This window comes from Macaca nemestrina, chromosome 10, assembly GCF_043159975.1.
Source record: "Macaca nemestrina isolate mMacNem1 chromosome 10, mMacNem.hap1, whole genome shotgun sequence".
In the NCBI taxonomy this organism is placed as follows: domain Eukaryota; kingdom Metazoa; phylum Chordata; class Mammalia; order Primates; family Cercopithecidae; genus Macaca; species Macaca nemestrina.
The window spans coordinates 57970365-57986724 of record NC_092134.1 but is presented as its reverse complement, the minus strand read 5'-3'; the positions used below and the strand labels follow the sequence as shown (position 1 = coordinate 57986724).

Sequence of the window (16360 nt, the reverse complement as noted above, 5' to 3'; positions counted from 1 at the left end):
GTGCTTTTTTTCCACGCTTAGAATTTAAAGTCTTCAAAGCAAGTTGGTTTTGTTACGTTTTGTTTTTGAGGAAAATGTTTGGAGGTAAATAGATCAGGCCAAAATCAGCTAGATATCAGCCAATTTTGTCTGGAAAAAAAAGAGAAGAGTTTTTTCTTACTGTGAATGCCACAATTACTGAAAAAGATGAATCTTGATATTCCAGGCTGTCTGAATTGTGCTGATGAGAGAAGAAGTAGAAATGTTTTAACCTTTGGAGAGTTTGGTGATCCCTACTCTCCCTTCACTCCCATTTATTTTGTGGTTTCCCACAAAGGTTCATTTAAAAACTGAAAAAAATCTCATCGATTAAGTTGGCCTTAAGAACTTCTTTGGCCTTAAGAACTAGCAACATTTCTTTATTCCATTCTGTCCCTGAGGAAAATAAAGGGCTGGCCCTGCATCAAATTTCCAACTCAATAGGTAATGCAGAAAAAAAATTAATTGAATTTGTATCTGTATCGCAGAAAAATCATTTCACCTGGCACAATTAGACAGTTCCTCAGACCCGTTACTCAGTAATTGGCATTTACCATACAAACTGATGACTCATGAATGACGACATATCATTCGGTGTCAGAAATCAATTAGGGATAACATTTCACTACATTGGTTTAGTGAAAAGCGCTTACTCACGTAGCGCAAGCTTTCTTTAGTTCGTCAGACATCTATTGCCAGCCTTCTTCACTCTGCAGGTCTAGTTTTCCCCTCCTCTCCCGCTCCCCTCCCCACTCTCCCCTCCTCAGTATCGTCTCCCTCCTCTCTCCTCCCTCCTCTTTTCTCCCTCCTCCCTCCTTTGTTTTTCCTCCTCCCCGCTCCCTTTCTCCCTCCGGGAGGCGGGACAAGGCTCGCCTGCGTCCCCCGTAGATTGGCAGGTCACTGGGACGGCCAGCGCGTGCGCACTGGCCTGTCCGCGGCCCGTGGACCATGGAGGCCCCAAGGTCCTTCGCCCGGGAGTGGAGCGCACAATCCCTCCCCCTGGCAGTAGGGGGCGTTTTGAAGCTGCGGCTCTGTGAGCTGTGGCTACTGCTACTAGGTTCTAGTTTGAACGCGACATTTTTGCCACACGAAGAGGACGTAGACTTTATCAACGAGTACGTGAACCTCCACAATGAGCTGCGGGGCGACGTCATTCCCCGAGGGTCTAACTTGCGCTTCATGGTGAGGCCGGAAGGCGGTTTCCCGAACCTTCCACGACCGTTGCCACAACGCCTCCCTCGGCCTCGGGAAGTTGGGGCCACTGCTCTGAGGCCGAAGGATCGCGGAGAACCGCACTTTTAGCTTGGATTTTAAAGTACACGTGAAGTTTATACAGAGAGAAACTGCGGACACTCAAACACATACTTATTACCATAATATTGCACAGGGCCGGGACTAGGGTGATAGAGGCACTGGCCTGCAGTGCAGATTTTAAGGGGGCGCCAATGCAAGAAAATGATATTTTAATGCAACGGGTTTTTAAAAATTAAAAATCAGTGCAAAAATATCAATTTCAGTGATAAAGAAATGTTAAAAAATTTAACAAAGACAGGAACCTTGGGTCTGGATAAGGGAAAAGCAAGTGCGACACTCTCAGGGTGGTGCAAATCAAGATGAGAACCTATTTGTTTTTGTTTTTGTTTTTTTGAGACGGAGTCTCGCTCTGTCGCCCAGGCTGGAGTGCAGTGGCCGGATCTCAGCTCACTGCAAGCTCCGCCTCCCGGGTTTACGCCATTCTCCTGCCTCAGCCTCCCGAGTAGCTGGGACTACAGGCGCCCGCCACCTCGCCCGGCTAGTTTTTTGTATTTTTTTTTTAGTAGAGACGGGGTTTCACCGTGTTAGCCAGGATGGTCTCGATCTCCTGACCTCGTGATCCACCCGTCTCGGCCTCCCAAAGTGCTGGGATTACAGGCTTGAGCCACCGCGCCCGGCCGAGAACCTATTTGTATTTGAAATTTTTAGCTTTTTCCATCACAGATGTCACATTAGCTTTGCCTTTTAAAAATATTTTTTATCTTGATTATTGGTTTTTATTTTATTTTTGTTTTTGGTGCCCATTCCAAATTTGGCTCCTAAGGAAGTCTCTCAGTTTCCTCACCCTAGTCTTGACCCTGATTTTGCCTTACCTTACAATGCTGTTCTTGCTTTCCCGCTCTTTTACACCCTATAGTCATTTAACAGCTCATCAACTATTCCCTGGTTGCTATGGAGTTTTCATGACTGTCATTAAAATGACTGAAAATCCAGCAAGTGTTACTGTCCTCTTAGGGAATTAGAAGCTTCAAGTTTATGTTATAAATTATATAGCAAGGACTACTTTCCTAGACATGTCTTTTCTTCCTTCAGCATTAGTTCTTAGCACAAATTTCAGAAATGGGATAAATAAATTAAGGGTACGATATTTTTTATTTATTTAACACACAGCAATTGCTATGCTAACGGGCTGTGCCAAATTTAGCATATACCAGCTGTGTATAAATGTTCTGTTTTCACCACATCCTTACTGACTTGGACATGTTCAATTATTTGCTAAATGATAAATTATAAAAATGGTAATTTGTTTTAATGTTAATTTTAAGATACTATTTTGATAGGACATACTTTAGTTCTTTCTCGTTCATTTCCTTTACCTTTCATATTGTCATCATTTCTGTGTCAGATTATATGCTTTCTTGTAGAAATATGCTAGCACTTGGTTCTATCTGCGGAAGACACTTTTTTCTAAGCCAATTCTTTATCTTTTGAATTCAATTATAGAGTTTGGGGATATTTGGGAGTTTCAGCTAATTTTCTATTTTTTTGTGACTAATTATGTTTCTTCCCAATTTGAAGATTACCCTTAATCCTGAAAATTAATAAACACATAATACTTTCTAATACAACTTTTCATAGGTTTTCTATCTCATCTCTAAAAATTATATAATATTTCAAACATAAGGTATATAAAATAATATACCTGTATACCCACAATCAATATTTTTAAATATGGACATTTTTAAAGGAATAGTATTTGATGTATAGGTTAAAGTCCCACCCTAAATGTTTACCCTTTTCTTCTTTCTTAAAGTTAATGTATATTTTTCCCATGTATTTTATTAAGACATAAATATTAACTGTAAATAGTATAGTCTATCGTAATAATATGGCCTATTTAAAACGTTTCTTTAGCATATTTGGACATCTTTTTTTTAAATTATTTTATTGGTTATTTTTAGTATTTTAATATATGTATTTATAAATTCCAAAAGTTAGTATCTGTAAACTCCACCCAAATATTAATAAGATCTTAGAACACAAATTCTGAATACTTTCCATCCTTATTCATGCTATTGTCATGTAGTACTTTTGTTCTACCTTGCTTTTAAATACCAAAATAATTGTTGTTTTTAAAAAATTGTATTACAATATACAGGACATAACATTTACCATTTTAACCATTTTTAAGTGTATAGTTCAGTGGCATTAAGTACATTCGCATTGTTGTGCGCCTGTTACCACCACCCATCTCCAAAATTTTTTCATCTTCCTGAACTGAGACACCATACCCATCAAATAATTACTTTATTCTCATTTCCCCTCCTCCCAGGCCTCTATCACCATTCTACTTTCTATCCCTATTAATTTTACTTCTTAAGGTACCAAATATAAGTGGAATTGTACAATATGTGTCTTTGTTACTAGCTTATTTCATTTGGTAAAATGTCTATAAAGTTCACCCATGTTGTAGCATGTGTCAGGATTTCCTGTCTTTTTACAGCTGAATAATATTCTACTGTGTGTATATACCATATTTTGTTTATCAATTCACCTGTCAGTGGATATTTAGATTGCTTCCCTTATTTGGCTATTGTGAATAATACTGCTATAGACATGGGTGTACATTTATCTGCTACAGTTCCTGCTTTTGCTGTTTCTGGGTATATACCCAGAACTGGAATTGCTGTATCATATGATAATTCTATGTTCAATTTTTCAAAGAACCGCCATTCTGTTTTCCATAGTGGCTGCACCATTTTACATTCCCACGAAGAATGTTCAATGGTTCAATTTCTCCACATCCTTGATAACACTTGTTATTTTCTGTTTTATTTTTCTTACTCCTCTTTTTTTCCTAATGATAACCATCTAGCAGGTATGAAGTGATACCTCACTGTATTTTTTATCTGCATTTCCCTAATGATTACTGATATTGAGTGTCTTTTTATTTGCTCCTTGACCAAGTTTTTCTCTTCCTTGAAAAGCTATTCAAGTCCTTTGCACACTTTTTGGCCAACTTTTTATATTTTTTTGTTGTCGAGTTATAGGAATTTTCATAGATTCTGGTTATTAATCTTTTTCAGATATATGATTTGAAAGTATTTTCTCCCATTTTGTAAGTTGCCTTTTCACTGTATCAATAATATCCTTTGATGAACAAAAGTTTTTAACGTCAATGAAGTATAATTTATCATTTTTTGTTGTTATTGTGTGTATTTTTTGTATCGTATCCAAGAAATCATTGCCAAATTCAGTGTCATGAAGCTTTTCCCCTGTGCTTTTTAAAGGTTTTATAGTTTTAGGTCTTTGAGTTAAGTTTTGTATATTGTATAAGGTAAGGGTCCAGTTTATTCTTTTGCATGTGGATATCCATTTTTCCTAACTTCATTTGCTGGAAAGATTATTATTTTCCCCATAAAATGGTCTTGCCACCCTTGTTAAAAATCATTTGACCATATATACTGGTGTTTATTTTGGGGCCCTCTATTCGTTTCTATTAGTCTAATTTGTCTGTATGCTATTAATAGTTCCACAACAATTACTGTAGAATACTGGTAAGTTTTGAAATTAGGAAGTGTGCATTCTCCAACTTTTTTCATCTTCTTCAAGATTATTTTGGCCATTCAGGGTCCTTTCAGATTTTTTATGAATTTTGGGATGTATTTTTGTATTTTTGCAAAAAAAAAAAAATACATTATTGGGATTTTGATATGGGTTTCATTGATTTGTAACATTTTGGATAGAATGGCTGTCTTAACAATATAAAGTATTCCAGTACATTAACACAGGATGTCTTTTCACTTTCTAGTATCCACCTTAATTTCTTTCAGTAGTATTTTGTTGTTTTTAGCATATATGTTTTTCCCTCTTTGGCTAAGTTTATTCCTAAATATTTTATTCTTTCTGATGCTATTGTGATGGAGTGGTTTACCTAATTCCCTTTCATATTGTTTGTTATTAACGTATTGAAAAGCAACTAATTTTTGTATGTTGATTTTGTAACCTGCTACTTTTCTGAATTTATTTATTGGTTCTATTTTGTGTGTGGAATCTTTAGGGTTGTCTACGTATAAGATGATGGTGTGGCTATTTTTCTTCGCTTTGTTAATGTATTCTATCACAATGGTTAATTTTTATATGTCAAACCATTCCTGCACCAAGGAGTAAATTCCACTGGGTTATCATGTATAATTCTTTCAATGTGCTATTAAATTCAGCTCTTTTTAATGTGCTGTTAAATTCAGCTTTTTGTTTTTGTTGAAGATTTTTATATTAATATTCATAAAAGATATTGGCCTATAGTTTTCTTATGGTATCTTTTTCTGGCTTTCGTATCAGGGTGATGCTGGCTTCATAGAATGAGTTAATAAATGTTCCCCCCTCTTCATTTTTGGGGAAGAGTTTGAGAATTGATGTTAATTCTTTAAATATATGCCTTGAACTCCTATTAGAATTCACCAATGACTCCATCTGGTTCTGGGCTTTTCTTTGTTGGGAGATTTGTATTACTGATTTTTATTATTATTTTATAAATGTATTATTATTTTAATAATTTTATTGTTTTTATTCAATCTTTTTACTAGCTATAGGTCTGTTTAGATTTTCTGTTTCTTCGTTACTACCTTTTGGTAGGTTGTATGTTTCCAAGAATAAGTCTTCTGTCTTTATTTCTTACTCAGTCTTGCTAAATGTGTATCATTTTTGCTGATCTTTTTGAAGAACCAGCTCATAGTTCTGCTGATTTTCTCTGTTGTTTTTCTGTTCTCTATTTTATTTATCTCTGCTTCAATCTTTATTATTTCCTTCCTCTAGTAACTTTGGGTTTCATTCAATTTTCCTCTTCTACTTACCTATGGTGTACAGTTAGGCTGTCAATTTGGAGTCTTTCATCTTTTTTAAAAAATGTAAGCTCTTACACTCTTACATTTTCCTCTTAGTGCTGTTTTTTGTACATTCCATATGTTTGAATAGTTGTGTTTTCATTTTCATTTTTCCCAAGGTATTTTCTTTTGTGATTTATTTTATTTTATTTTTTTTTTTGAGACGGAGTCTGGCTCTGTTGCCCAGGCTGGAGTGCAGTGGCGCCATCTCAGCTCACTGCAAGCCCCGCCTCCAGGGTTCACGCCATTCTCCTGCCTCAGCCTCCTGAGTAGTTCGGAGTACAGGCGCCTGCCACCTCGCCTGGCTAATTTTTTTTGTATTTTTAGTAGAGACGGGGTTTCACCGTGTTAGCCAGGATGGTCTCGATCTCCTGACCTCGTGATCCGCCCGTCTCGGCCTCCCAAAGTGCTGGGATTACAGGCTTGAGCCACCGCGCCCGGCCGTGTGATTTATTTTTTGAGTCATTGCTTAAGAATGTGTTGCTTAGCATTATTATATCATTTTTTTTTTTAATTTTTTTTTGAGACAGGATCTCATTCTGCTGCCCAGGCTGGAGTGCAGTGGTGTGATCTCAGCTCACTGCAGCCTTTACCCCTGGGGCTCAAGTGATCCTCCCATCTCAACCACCTAAGTAGCTGGGACTACAGGTGCTCACCACCATGCCCAGCTGATTTTTGTATTTTTTGTAGAGGCAGGGTTTTGCCATGTTGCCCAGGCTCGCACCTGGCCCGTTATATTTATCCTAGCTAACCATTACTTCTTGTATTGCATTACCACTTTCTGGAATCAGTTTCCTTGTGCCTAAAATACATCTTTTAATAGCTCATTCAGCAAGGGAGTGTGAATAGTAAACTTAATATTTCTATATGTAAAATAATCTTTACTTCACACTCTTGAATGATATTGTTCTCTGTCAGCGCTATCTTCTGTCTCCCACTGTTGCTTTTGAGGTTTCTTTTGTTAGCTGAACTCAGAAGTTCCCACAGTATGGTTCCTATACCAGCAACAACAGAATCAGAATCACCTGTGAACTTGTTAGAAATTAAAGTTCTTAGGACCTATCCCAGACTTACTGAATCAGAAATCCTGGTTTTGAAACCCAGTAATCTGTATTTTAATAAGTCCTCCAGATGATTCTGAAGTGTACTAAAGTTTGAGATCCACTAGTCTTTTGCTCTTTTAAAAATGATTTATCTTTTCTCTCCAGCTACTTTAAATATTTTATATTTGCTGTTCTGTAGTTTTACCCCATACTGGTACTAAGCATGCATTTATTTTTATTTATTTTGTTCAGAACTTTTCTTCTTGAATCTCTGTATCCATGTCCATTGTTAAGACTAAAATTCTTCAGCATTATTTCATAGAATGTTGCCTCTTCCCCATGCTCTCTAGTCTCCCTGTCTTGAACTCCTATTAGTTGTATATCTGACTTTTTCATCCTTTTCTCCACAGCTCTCCATTTTCTCTCTATAGTCCATCTTTTTTTCTGTTTTCCTTCCGAGTCATTGCTTTAGAACTACTGTTCAGTCACCAGTTTTCTCTTCGGATTTGTGTGATATATTTAACTGGCCAACTGATTTTTTAAAATTTCTAGACTATTTTATAAAATTTGCTCATATTCCCCCACTGTTCTGTTTTCTCTTGTGATTTTGGTTTTTACACTCACTTATTTAATCATTTTAAACATAAATTATTTTATATTTTCATAAAATATTTTTAGTGTTTTATTATTTTAGTTTCTTTGGGTGCCATTTCTCTTATTTTAGCTATGAGCCTCTGTCATGTTTATAATTTTCTATCCTATGCTCATTTTCAGCAGAGATTATGTGTGTGTGAGAAAGAGTTCCATGTTGTCCAAATAGTGGAAAAATAAATATTGCTACAGACTAGTTTTTATTAGCTTTTGCCTTACTCCCCTGTTACAGTTTTATATTTATAATTGTTTTTATATTTATAATGTGTTAAGTTTTGATGTTTATAATTCGTTTGGGTATTGTCAGCATATATAGGCAATTTAAGTATAGTGTCCACCTGTATGCATAGTATAGATCTAGAACTGATTTCTCACATAACATGACTTTTTTCCATCTGACTTTCTGTCACTTCCTCAGACTTCTGGGAAGGATTTGCTGGTCTGCTTCATTTAGGAAGAAGTCGGCATCCTAATTTTTCCACAAATACTTCAGTCCCAGAACTTGTCTTAGGTGGCTTTATGGCTACATTTTCTCTTCCTACATTGGTGGCATTTATATCTGATCTGATGTTTCCTTTCCTTAGATTAGGCACATGAGTTTACCACTTTGACTTTTAACTTTTCTCTTCATTTCTGGCACCTGAGTATTACCTTTCTTTCCTTTGAGCTCAGCTGTGGATTTAAAAAAAAAAAAAAAAAAAAAAAAAAGGCCGGGCACGTTGACTCGTGCCTGTAATCCCAGCACTTCGGGAGGCCAAGGCGGGCGGATCACTTGAGGTCAGGAGTTCTGACCAGCCTGGCCAATATGGTGAAACCCTGTCCCTACTAAAAATACAAAAATTGCCAAGCGTTGTGGCACGCGCCTGTAATCTCAGCTACTTGGAAGGCTGAGGCAGAAGAATCGCTTGAACCCGGGAGGCGGAGGTTGCAGTGAGCTGAGATCACACCACTGTACTCCAGCCTGGGCAACAGTGAGACTCTGTCTCAAAAAAAAAAAAAAAAAAAAAAAAAAGCCTTTATCATACAAGGATTGAACTATATGAATTGCTCTTCAACCATTTTTGACCTAGAAAACACAAGCAATTTCATAGGATTCAAACTAAACATTTTATTCACCATTTTTATAGGTTTGTAATATTAGAAGATTGTGCCTTAGCTTCGTCCTCTTTTTGCTTTAACTTTCTTACATTCTTGGATGCTAGAAGCACAGAATCCCTCCCTTCTTTTTCTGGGCTGTTCTGGGGCTGAGTGATTCCTAATTCTAACCTGACATTGTAGTACTAGGAGAAGGCTCAAGACTTAGACTCCCCTCATGTACCAGATAATGGGCTGTAGTTTTATATGTAATATCAATTTTTAATTTAATATTACAAATAAATCTTCCTCCTTTTTTTAAAAAAGAAAAAACAGTACAGTCAATGTTAACATTTTTTAACAGCCACTTCAGTCATGTTCCCTTTCTCCATCCCCAGAGACAGTGACCTTTATGAGTTTGATATGAGTCATTCTAATACATTTTTTAAGGTTTCAAATATATATGTGATGATCTAGACCAAAAACATAATGTTTGGAGGTTTCTGTCTTATATTTCTATAAGTGGCATTATGTAGAATTTATCATGTTACTTGGTTTTTCATTCAAAATTATACATTTGAGATTTATTCATAGATACAAATCTAGTTAATTCAGTTTTATGTGCTATGATATTTATCCCTTAAATATACTACATTTTTTACCTGTTTCTTTATTGATGGACATTTAGATTGTTTTAAAAATAAATAAATAAGCATAGCCAGGATATTTTGAAAAATGAGGGTTATTGAACATATTAGATTTTATAGCATATGATAAAGCCTCAATAAGTAAAATAATATAGTACTAGTATGTTAAAAGATATACCATTGGAAAGATGTAGAGTTCAGAAATAACCCAAATATGTAAGGGAATTTAGTATATGACAAAAGTAACATCTCAAATCTGTGAGCTATCGATAGACTTTTAAATTGGTGTTGATAGATCTGGGTAGTCATTTGAAAAAGGTAATTTGCTTCATCCGTACATCTATATAAACTCCAGCTAAGTCAACAATTCCCCACAGACAAGACAATAAAAGTATTGTTGAACTTTGGAATTTTACTTGCCTGATAGGTAAGATATGATCTCTGATTTTTATGTCTCTTATTATAAGCAAAGCTATGCATCCTTTCATGTGAATAAGGATCTGTTAGTATCCTTTAATGATTTTTTTTTAATCAGTTTTTTTTTACTTTTTTTCTCCCATTATTTATTTGGGAAATGAGCCATTCATCTGTGATATGAGTTGTAATTATTTTCCCAGTTTGTCAGGTTTTTTTTAATCTACTTATGTATTTTTTGCTATTCAGACTTTTTAACATTTTTGTGTTGCTGACTAATCAGTTTTTAAAAATTGCTTCTGGATTTTGTGTCAAAGTCAAAGACCATGCCTACTCCATGTACTACTGGTGTGCAAGCAAAATGATACAGTCCTTGTAGAGAAGAATCTGACAATACCTACTACATTACAGATGTATTTACTCTTTGGCTCTTTGATACCATTTCTGGTATCCATCCTAAGGACCTACCACACAAGAAGGAAATGGTATCCCTATACGGTTATTCATTGTACCATCATTTAATATTAACAAATTATTGCAAAAATACTCTAATTTCCAGCCCTGTGGGTTAACTAAAGTAAATGTGGTTCATCCACATAAAAGAATACCATACACCTGTGGGGAAAAAAAAAGAATGAGAAAGCTTTTCTTTTTTTGGAGAGAGTCTCGCTCTCTCGCCCAGGCTGGAGTGCAGTGGCGCCATCTCAGCTCGCTGCAACCTTCGCCTCCTGGGTTCATGCCATTCTCCTGCCTCAGCCTCCGGAGTAGCTGGGACTACAGGCGCCCGCTACCATGCCCAGCTAATTTTTTTTGTATTTTTTTAGTAGAGATGGGGTTTCACTGTGTTAGCCAGGATGGTCCCAATCTCCTGACCTCGTGATCCGCCCGCGTCAGCCTCCCAAAGTGCTGGGATTACAGGCGTGAGCCACCACGCCCGACAGAGAACATTCTTTACACTAACAAGACAATATCTCATGGATCTTGGAAAAGCAAGGTATATTATGATACGTTTTATATAAGAAAATTAAAAATAATGTATATTTGAATGAAAAATAATGGACAGATCCACAGGAATTAATTAGTTACATATAGAAGCCCTAGGGGAAATAGGATGGTGGAGAGCAAGACAACATGACTTCTCAATGATTTTATGTGGTTTTGTTTTTATAAAGTATTAGATATCTGTTCAAAAAATAATTTATTTTTAAAACAAAATGTTCGTTAATGCATGTTGATAATTTTACTGGAGATAATAAGTAAGTGATAAAGCATTCATGAAACAAAAAATATATACAGCAAAAAAAATGTAATTGCAACTAAAAAAATTTAAAACACGATCCTCAGTAAAATAACGTATTTTATGTATTAGGGCTAGCATTCCTGAAGTCTGATCTTTGTGTATGATGGGATGAAATGGGCAAACGAAACATCAAAATGGAAGTGAGCATAATTATATATATATATATATGTGTGTATATATATGTCTTTTTGTTATTTAATAATCATATGTAATTTTAAATATGATAATTGAAGTTAAAGGTAGTTAAGATAATCATAAAGATTATCATAATGATTTGATGTTGGTGGCTAGCAGATGGCAAAAGTTAGTTGAACTTCCAGGTTTGCAAAAGAGAAGTGAGCAATAAAAAGAAACTTTATCAAGCCCGCAATATAAAGAGAGAAAAATAGGAAATGACTTTTAAAGACTGTAAACATAAAATAATATTTTAAAATAAACTAAATATAAGTTATGATAAATATGAGTGAATTTAATTTCCTTATCAATAATTTGCAAAAATATATACCTGAAGCAATTGAAAATAAAAAGATGAATAAAAATATATTATGAAACTTCCAATTTAAAAAAGAGAAACAATATTATAAAATAATATAGAAATGAAGACTAAAGATAAAAAGAAATACTACGTATTGGGGAAAAAAAAGGTATAATCCATGAAGATAAAATAAAGGCCTTTGCACTGGCCAAAATAGAAAATATATCAAGTAAAATTTCCTAAAAATACAAAGAAATATTTTTTAAAACAAGATAATTATAGGATATTTTCTATACTTCTTTTAAAATCTTATAAAATGGATTTGAAAAGTAAGTTATATATAACAATGAATAAAATTGGACAAAATCAATAATTGTATATCCTGTCAATAAGGGATTCTAATATCCATGAAAAACATCTTTGTTTTATGCTCATAAGGAAAAGCTTAAGTAGAAATTGTACAGGCCAAATTTCTGACTAAAATTTAATAAAACTAGAAAGAACAAAAAGTGTTGGTTGATAGAATCTTTTTTTTTTTTTTTTTTTTTTTTTTTTTTTTTTTTTTTTTTTTGAGACGGAGTCTCGCTCTGTCGCCCAGGCTGGAGTGCAGTGGCCAGATCTCAGCTCACTGCAAGCTCCGCCTCCCGGGTTCCCGCCATTCTCCTGCCTCAGCCTCCCGAGTAGCTGGGACCACAGGCGCCGCCACCTCGCCCGGCTAATTTTTTGTGTTTTTAGTAGAGACGGGGTTTCGCCGTGTTAGCCAGGATGGTCTCGATCTCCTGACCTTGTGATCCGCCCGTCTCGGCCTCCCAAAGTGCTGGGATTACAGGCTTGAGCCACCGCGCCCGGCCGGTTGATAGAATCTTAACTACTTAGGACTTGAGGAACATTCTTCAAATTATCTTCAGATCAAGAACAAAAAACAAAATTTCCCCAAAATATGGGCACAATATCAAAACACATGACATAAATAAAGGAAAAGGCAATTTACTGTGAATGTCATTTTACATAAACTGACTGACAATAAGTGAACTAAAAAATTCAAAGAAAAGAAACAAAGACTGAGAGAATAGCTGTATAGGTAAAAGTAATGAAAAATAATTTTTTCTAGTAAAACAGCATTCTTATTTGCAAGAACTAGAAAAAAAATAGACACATTCCTGATAAGTCTCAGGGGATAAAAAGAAAACAAATTATTTTAGTAGTGAGAAAAAGAATTATAACCACAGATAGAGATGAGATTACAAGAAGTGTAAGACAATACTATGTCCAACCATGTTAATAATATTAGGTATCCAGATGAAATCAAGTGTTTTTCTAGCAAAATGTAAGTTGCAAAGTAAATCCAGAAAGAGAAAACCCTAACAGCAGTGCTTTAGAAGACAGTAGCAAGATGTTGAAGATTTATTCTTTAAATAGGCCTCAATCCTAGGTAACAATAAAGTTAATTCTGAATAATCTTCAAAGAACAGATATTTCCAGTGATATTAATGTGTTTCTGTGTGTTTAAAAAATGGAAGATTCAATTCATTTTAGAAATCTAGAATAACTTAAATCTCCAAATGCGATAAACATAACAAGGAGAAAAAGGGAAAAAATGTAGGCCTATTTCATTTATCAATATATATTGGAAAGTAAATAGAATAATAATATTCTCTAGTCTCTTAATAGTGTTTTCCTTTACTCTTCCTTAGTCACATTGTGACTAAGTAACAACTCGTTACTTAAATTTGTTCAGTTTCCAAAATCAGTGTTATGTGTATTTTGACGAAGACTCTGAGCCTTCTTCTTGAATAGAGATTGACCTTGGGCCCTGTCCTAAAGCTTACGTTGCCCGGTTTTATCACAAATCACAGCTAGCCCAGTTTAGACAGCATCTGTTGCCCTTGATGTCTAATCAGTCTGGCCTGCCTTCAGCAAGAATCTTTGTAGTCAGTTTAGCAAGAATCCCCCTACCCTTGATGTCTCCTTTTAGTAATTTTCCATGCACTGACCTCCTCACTCTGTTCCATGGGTATACAATCCCCACTTATCCCTGCTGTATTTGGAATTGAGCCCATTCTCTCTTCTCTAACATGATAGTCTTACCACTTACCACAAAAGCCCTAAATAAAGTCCTCCTCTGTGTTAACAAGTGTCACGAACAATTTTTCCTTTAACAGTTATGGTACTGCTGTGACTCCGATAGTAGCAGATTCATCATTGGATCTCCAAACCTCTCACCCAGGACCCCAAGTGCACACCTTTGAAGACTTTGTCTTCACTCCTGAATGATTAGGGATCCATTGGTGAGTCTGACTCATGAGCCACTGCTTCAGATGACAGTCTGCTGAAGCATGGTGAGGATAGATTTTTGATTTTTAAGCTTCTGTATACTCTCTCAAGCTGAATTCGAGTTTTAGGCTTCTTTGTCTGAGAGGCCCCTTCTAGGCTTAAAATTTATTTCCTATTCTTTCTTTCAAGTGGGGATTCACTTCTCAATCCTGGACTGAAAGTCTTTCTTCCTGACTCTTTGTTTTGTGGGGAGATTCATTTCCTGAGTCCTAGGCTGGACATTTGTCTTGGCTTCTTATGAGGTCTCCTTGTGGTCCCCATTTGATTCTGCTGCTTTCCTGGGAGCTTCTCAGTTTACTAACCCCTGTCCCGTTTTTGAGCCCCTGGTAACTCTATACTCCACCAACTCTGTCTACTTCCTTTTTTGTTGGTGTGAATTTAACTAAGGATAATTTGGAACTTCAGTGGCTTCTTTGGGAAACTTCAAATCTCTGCAAACTAGCTCCTCTAAGACCCCTCCCTTCCCATCATCTCTGCTCCTCCTTCCTCCTTGTACCACCTTTGATCTTCCCTTCAGTTCCCTTGATATGTCCACCTTCAACCCCCTACCTCCTTCATCCTTCTGTTCACACCAGCCTCTACAGTCACTAGAACTTTAGATCCCCTGCCCCCATTAGAGGCTTTCAAGAAACTCAGGAACCCTCAGAAGCAACTACCTGAGACTAAAAAGGAAAAATAAATGGGAAACAGACTAAAAAGGAAAAATAAATTGGAAACAAATATTTCAAATAAATTGGAAATATTTGATCCACCCAGACAGGCTTTGGAAACATCTAAACAACTATTTGATGTTCCCACAGTCTTTCACCTAAAAAGTAGTTCACAGTCTCCATGAGATTGCATATCAAGACAAAGAAAGCCTTAAAGACTTTTCCACAAATAATGGTAAAAAGCATTAGCCCTCATATTGAGCAGATCACCTTAACTTGTTACCTCTGTCAAAAACATAATTCCAAGTATTTTATGTAAATCAGTGAGTTTTCTACTATTGTGTTTCAGTTGACTTGTGGCTAAAATTTTAGAATGAACCTATAAGATCTCTATATATGTCTCTCTGTGTGTATATACGTATGTATGTTATGTATATGTGATACTTTCTTACCTTGAGATCATATTACAAATTTAATTTATAAAATCTCTTAAAGGAGTTCTATTAAAATTGCCTTAGAGCTAAATAAGGCTTATATAAATTAAACATTCCTCAAACTCTCAGAAAAATACAAACTAATCCACATTCTTTTCAGATTCACTTGACTTGGGTGAATCTTTGCCAGATAAGACTAATTTAGTAATGTTGGTTTAATAAAACACAGCTGTGTCTTCTGAGTTATCAGAATTAATTATCATACAAGCATATATTTTTATTCTACTTGGGTTTACTAAGTCAAATAAACTTGTGATAGCTACAAGATATTTAAGATGATAAAAATTATAAATTCAGCCTAAGAACACATGTACAAATAAAGATGCAGTAAAAATGAATTTCTTGATATCTATTACTTCATATGTATCAAATGAAGCAATAAAACAACAATTGTGCATTTAACCCTTTTTAGTATTTTTGCTGTTGTCATTCTTTTATGTTTACGTAATATGTATGCGCCATAAGAATAGTTAATAAGGAAATAACCTGAGATGCTAGGTAGCTTTGTTTAGTGTTATGTCTTACTAAAAAATAGTTTCCAAAATCTTTTTCGTAACTGATAAAGTTATGTTAGATTAAATTCATACTCATTGATAATTTCTAAGTGAGATAAACTGCTGAAACATTCATTTTTAAGCATAAGTTTAAGCTTGCACACTTTTTAGTTTTTAATACTATGAAGTAGCAAATACCTATAAAAGCTGGTGAGATGGTATATTCATAAAATTTGCTAATCTACTATAGAATGCTGGTATATGACAAATAATTCACAGTTATTTACTTTCTAGTTTTTCTCTGTGAAATCAAGGGTACTAATGTATAGAAACACTTTGTATGAAAAGTTTACAAGGAATGTAGGATGTGTTTTTGTCAAGAGAAGGAGAAAGTAATTTTGTCTTAAAATAAAATGACTGGTCAGGATGAGAAAGAAGAAAATTTAGAATATATGTGGCAGACTGCCACAGTTACTACTTGAGACCATCACTACAACAGTTACTACTGTTACTACTTGAGACCGTCATTACAAGACTGAACAAAGGAGGACAAATGCAGAAACGAAAACTTAAAAGAAACTGTTTTAAAGGAAGGGTAACATGAGGAGGAAGAAGAGGTCTCCCTGCCT

At 35.3% G+C, this 16360-nt stretch overlaps 1 protein-coding gene across 1 annotated transcript in view; it reads left to right on the top strand.

Moving 5' to 3' along the window:
- Positions 1-934: 934 nt before the first annotated feature.
- LOC105473343 (GLIPR1 like 2) overlaps positions 935-16360 on the top strand; it is a 42517-nt gene continuing 27091 nt past the window's right edge. The window contains exon 1 of the mRNA XM_024790182.2: positions 935-1200. Coding sequence (XP_024645950.2) covers positions 967-1200 — 234 coding nt within the window. The 5' untranslated portion in view covers positions 935-966. The remainder of the gene's footprint in view (positions 1201-16360) is intronic.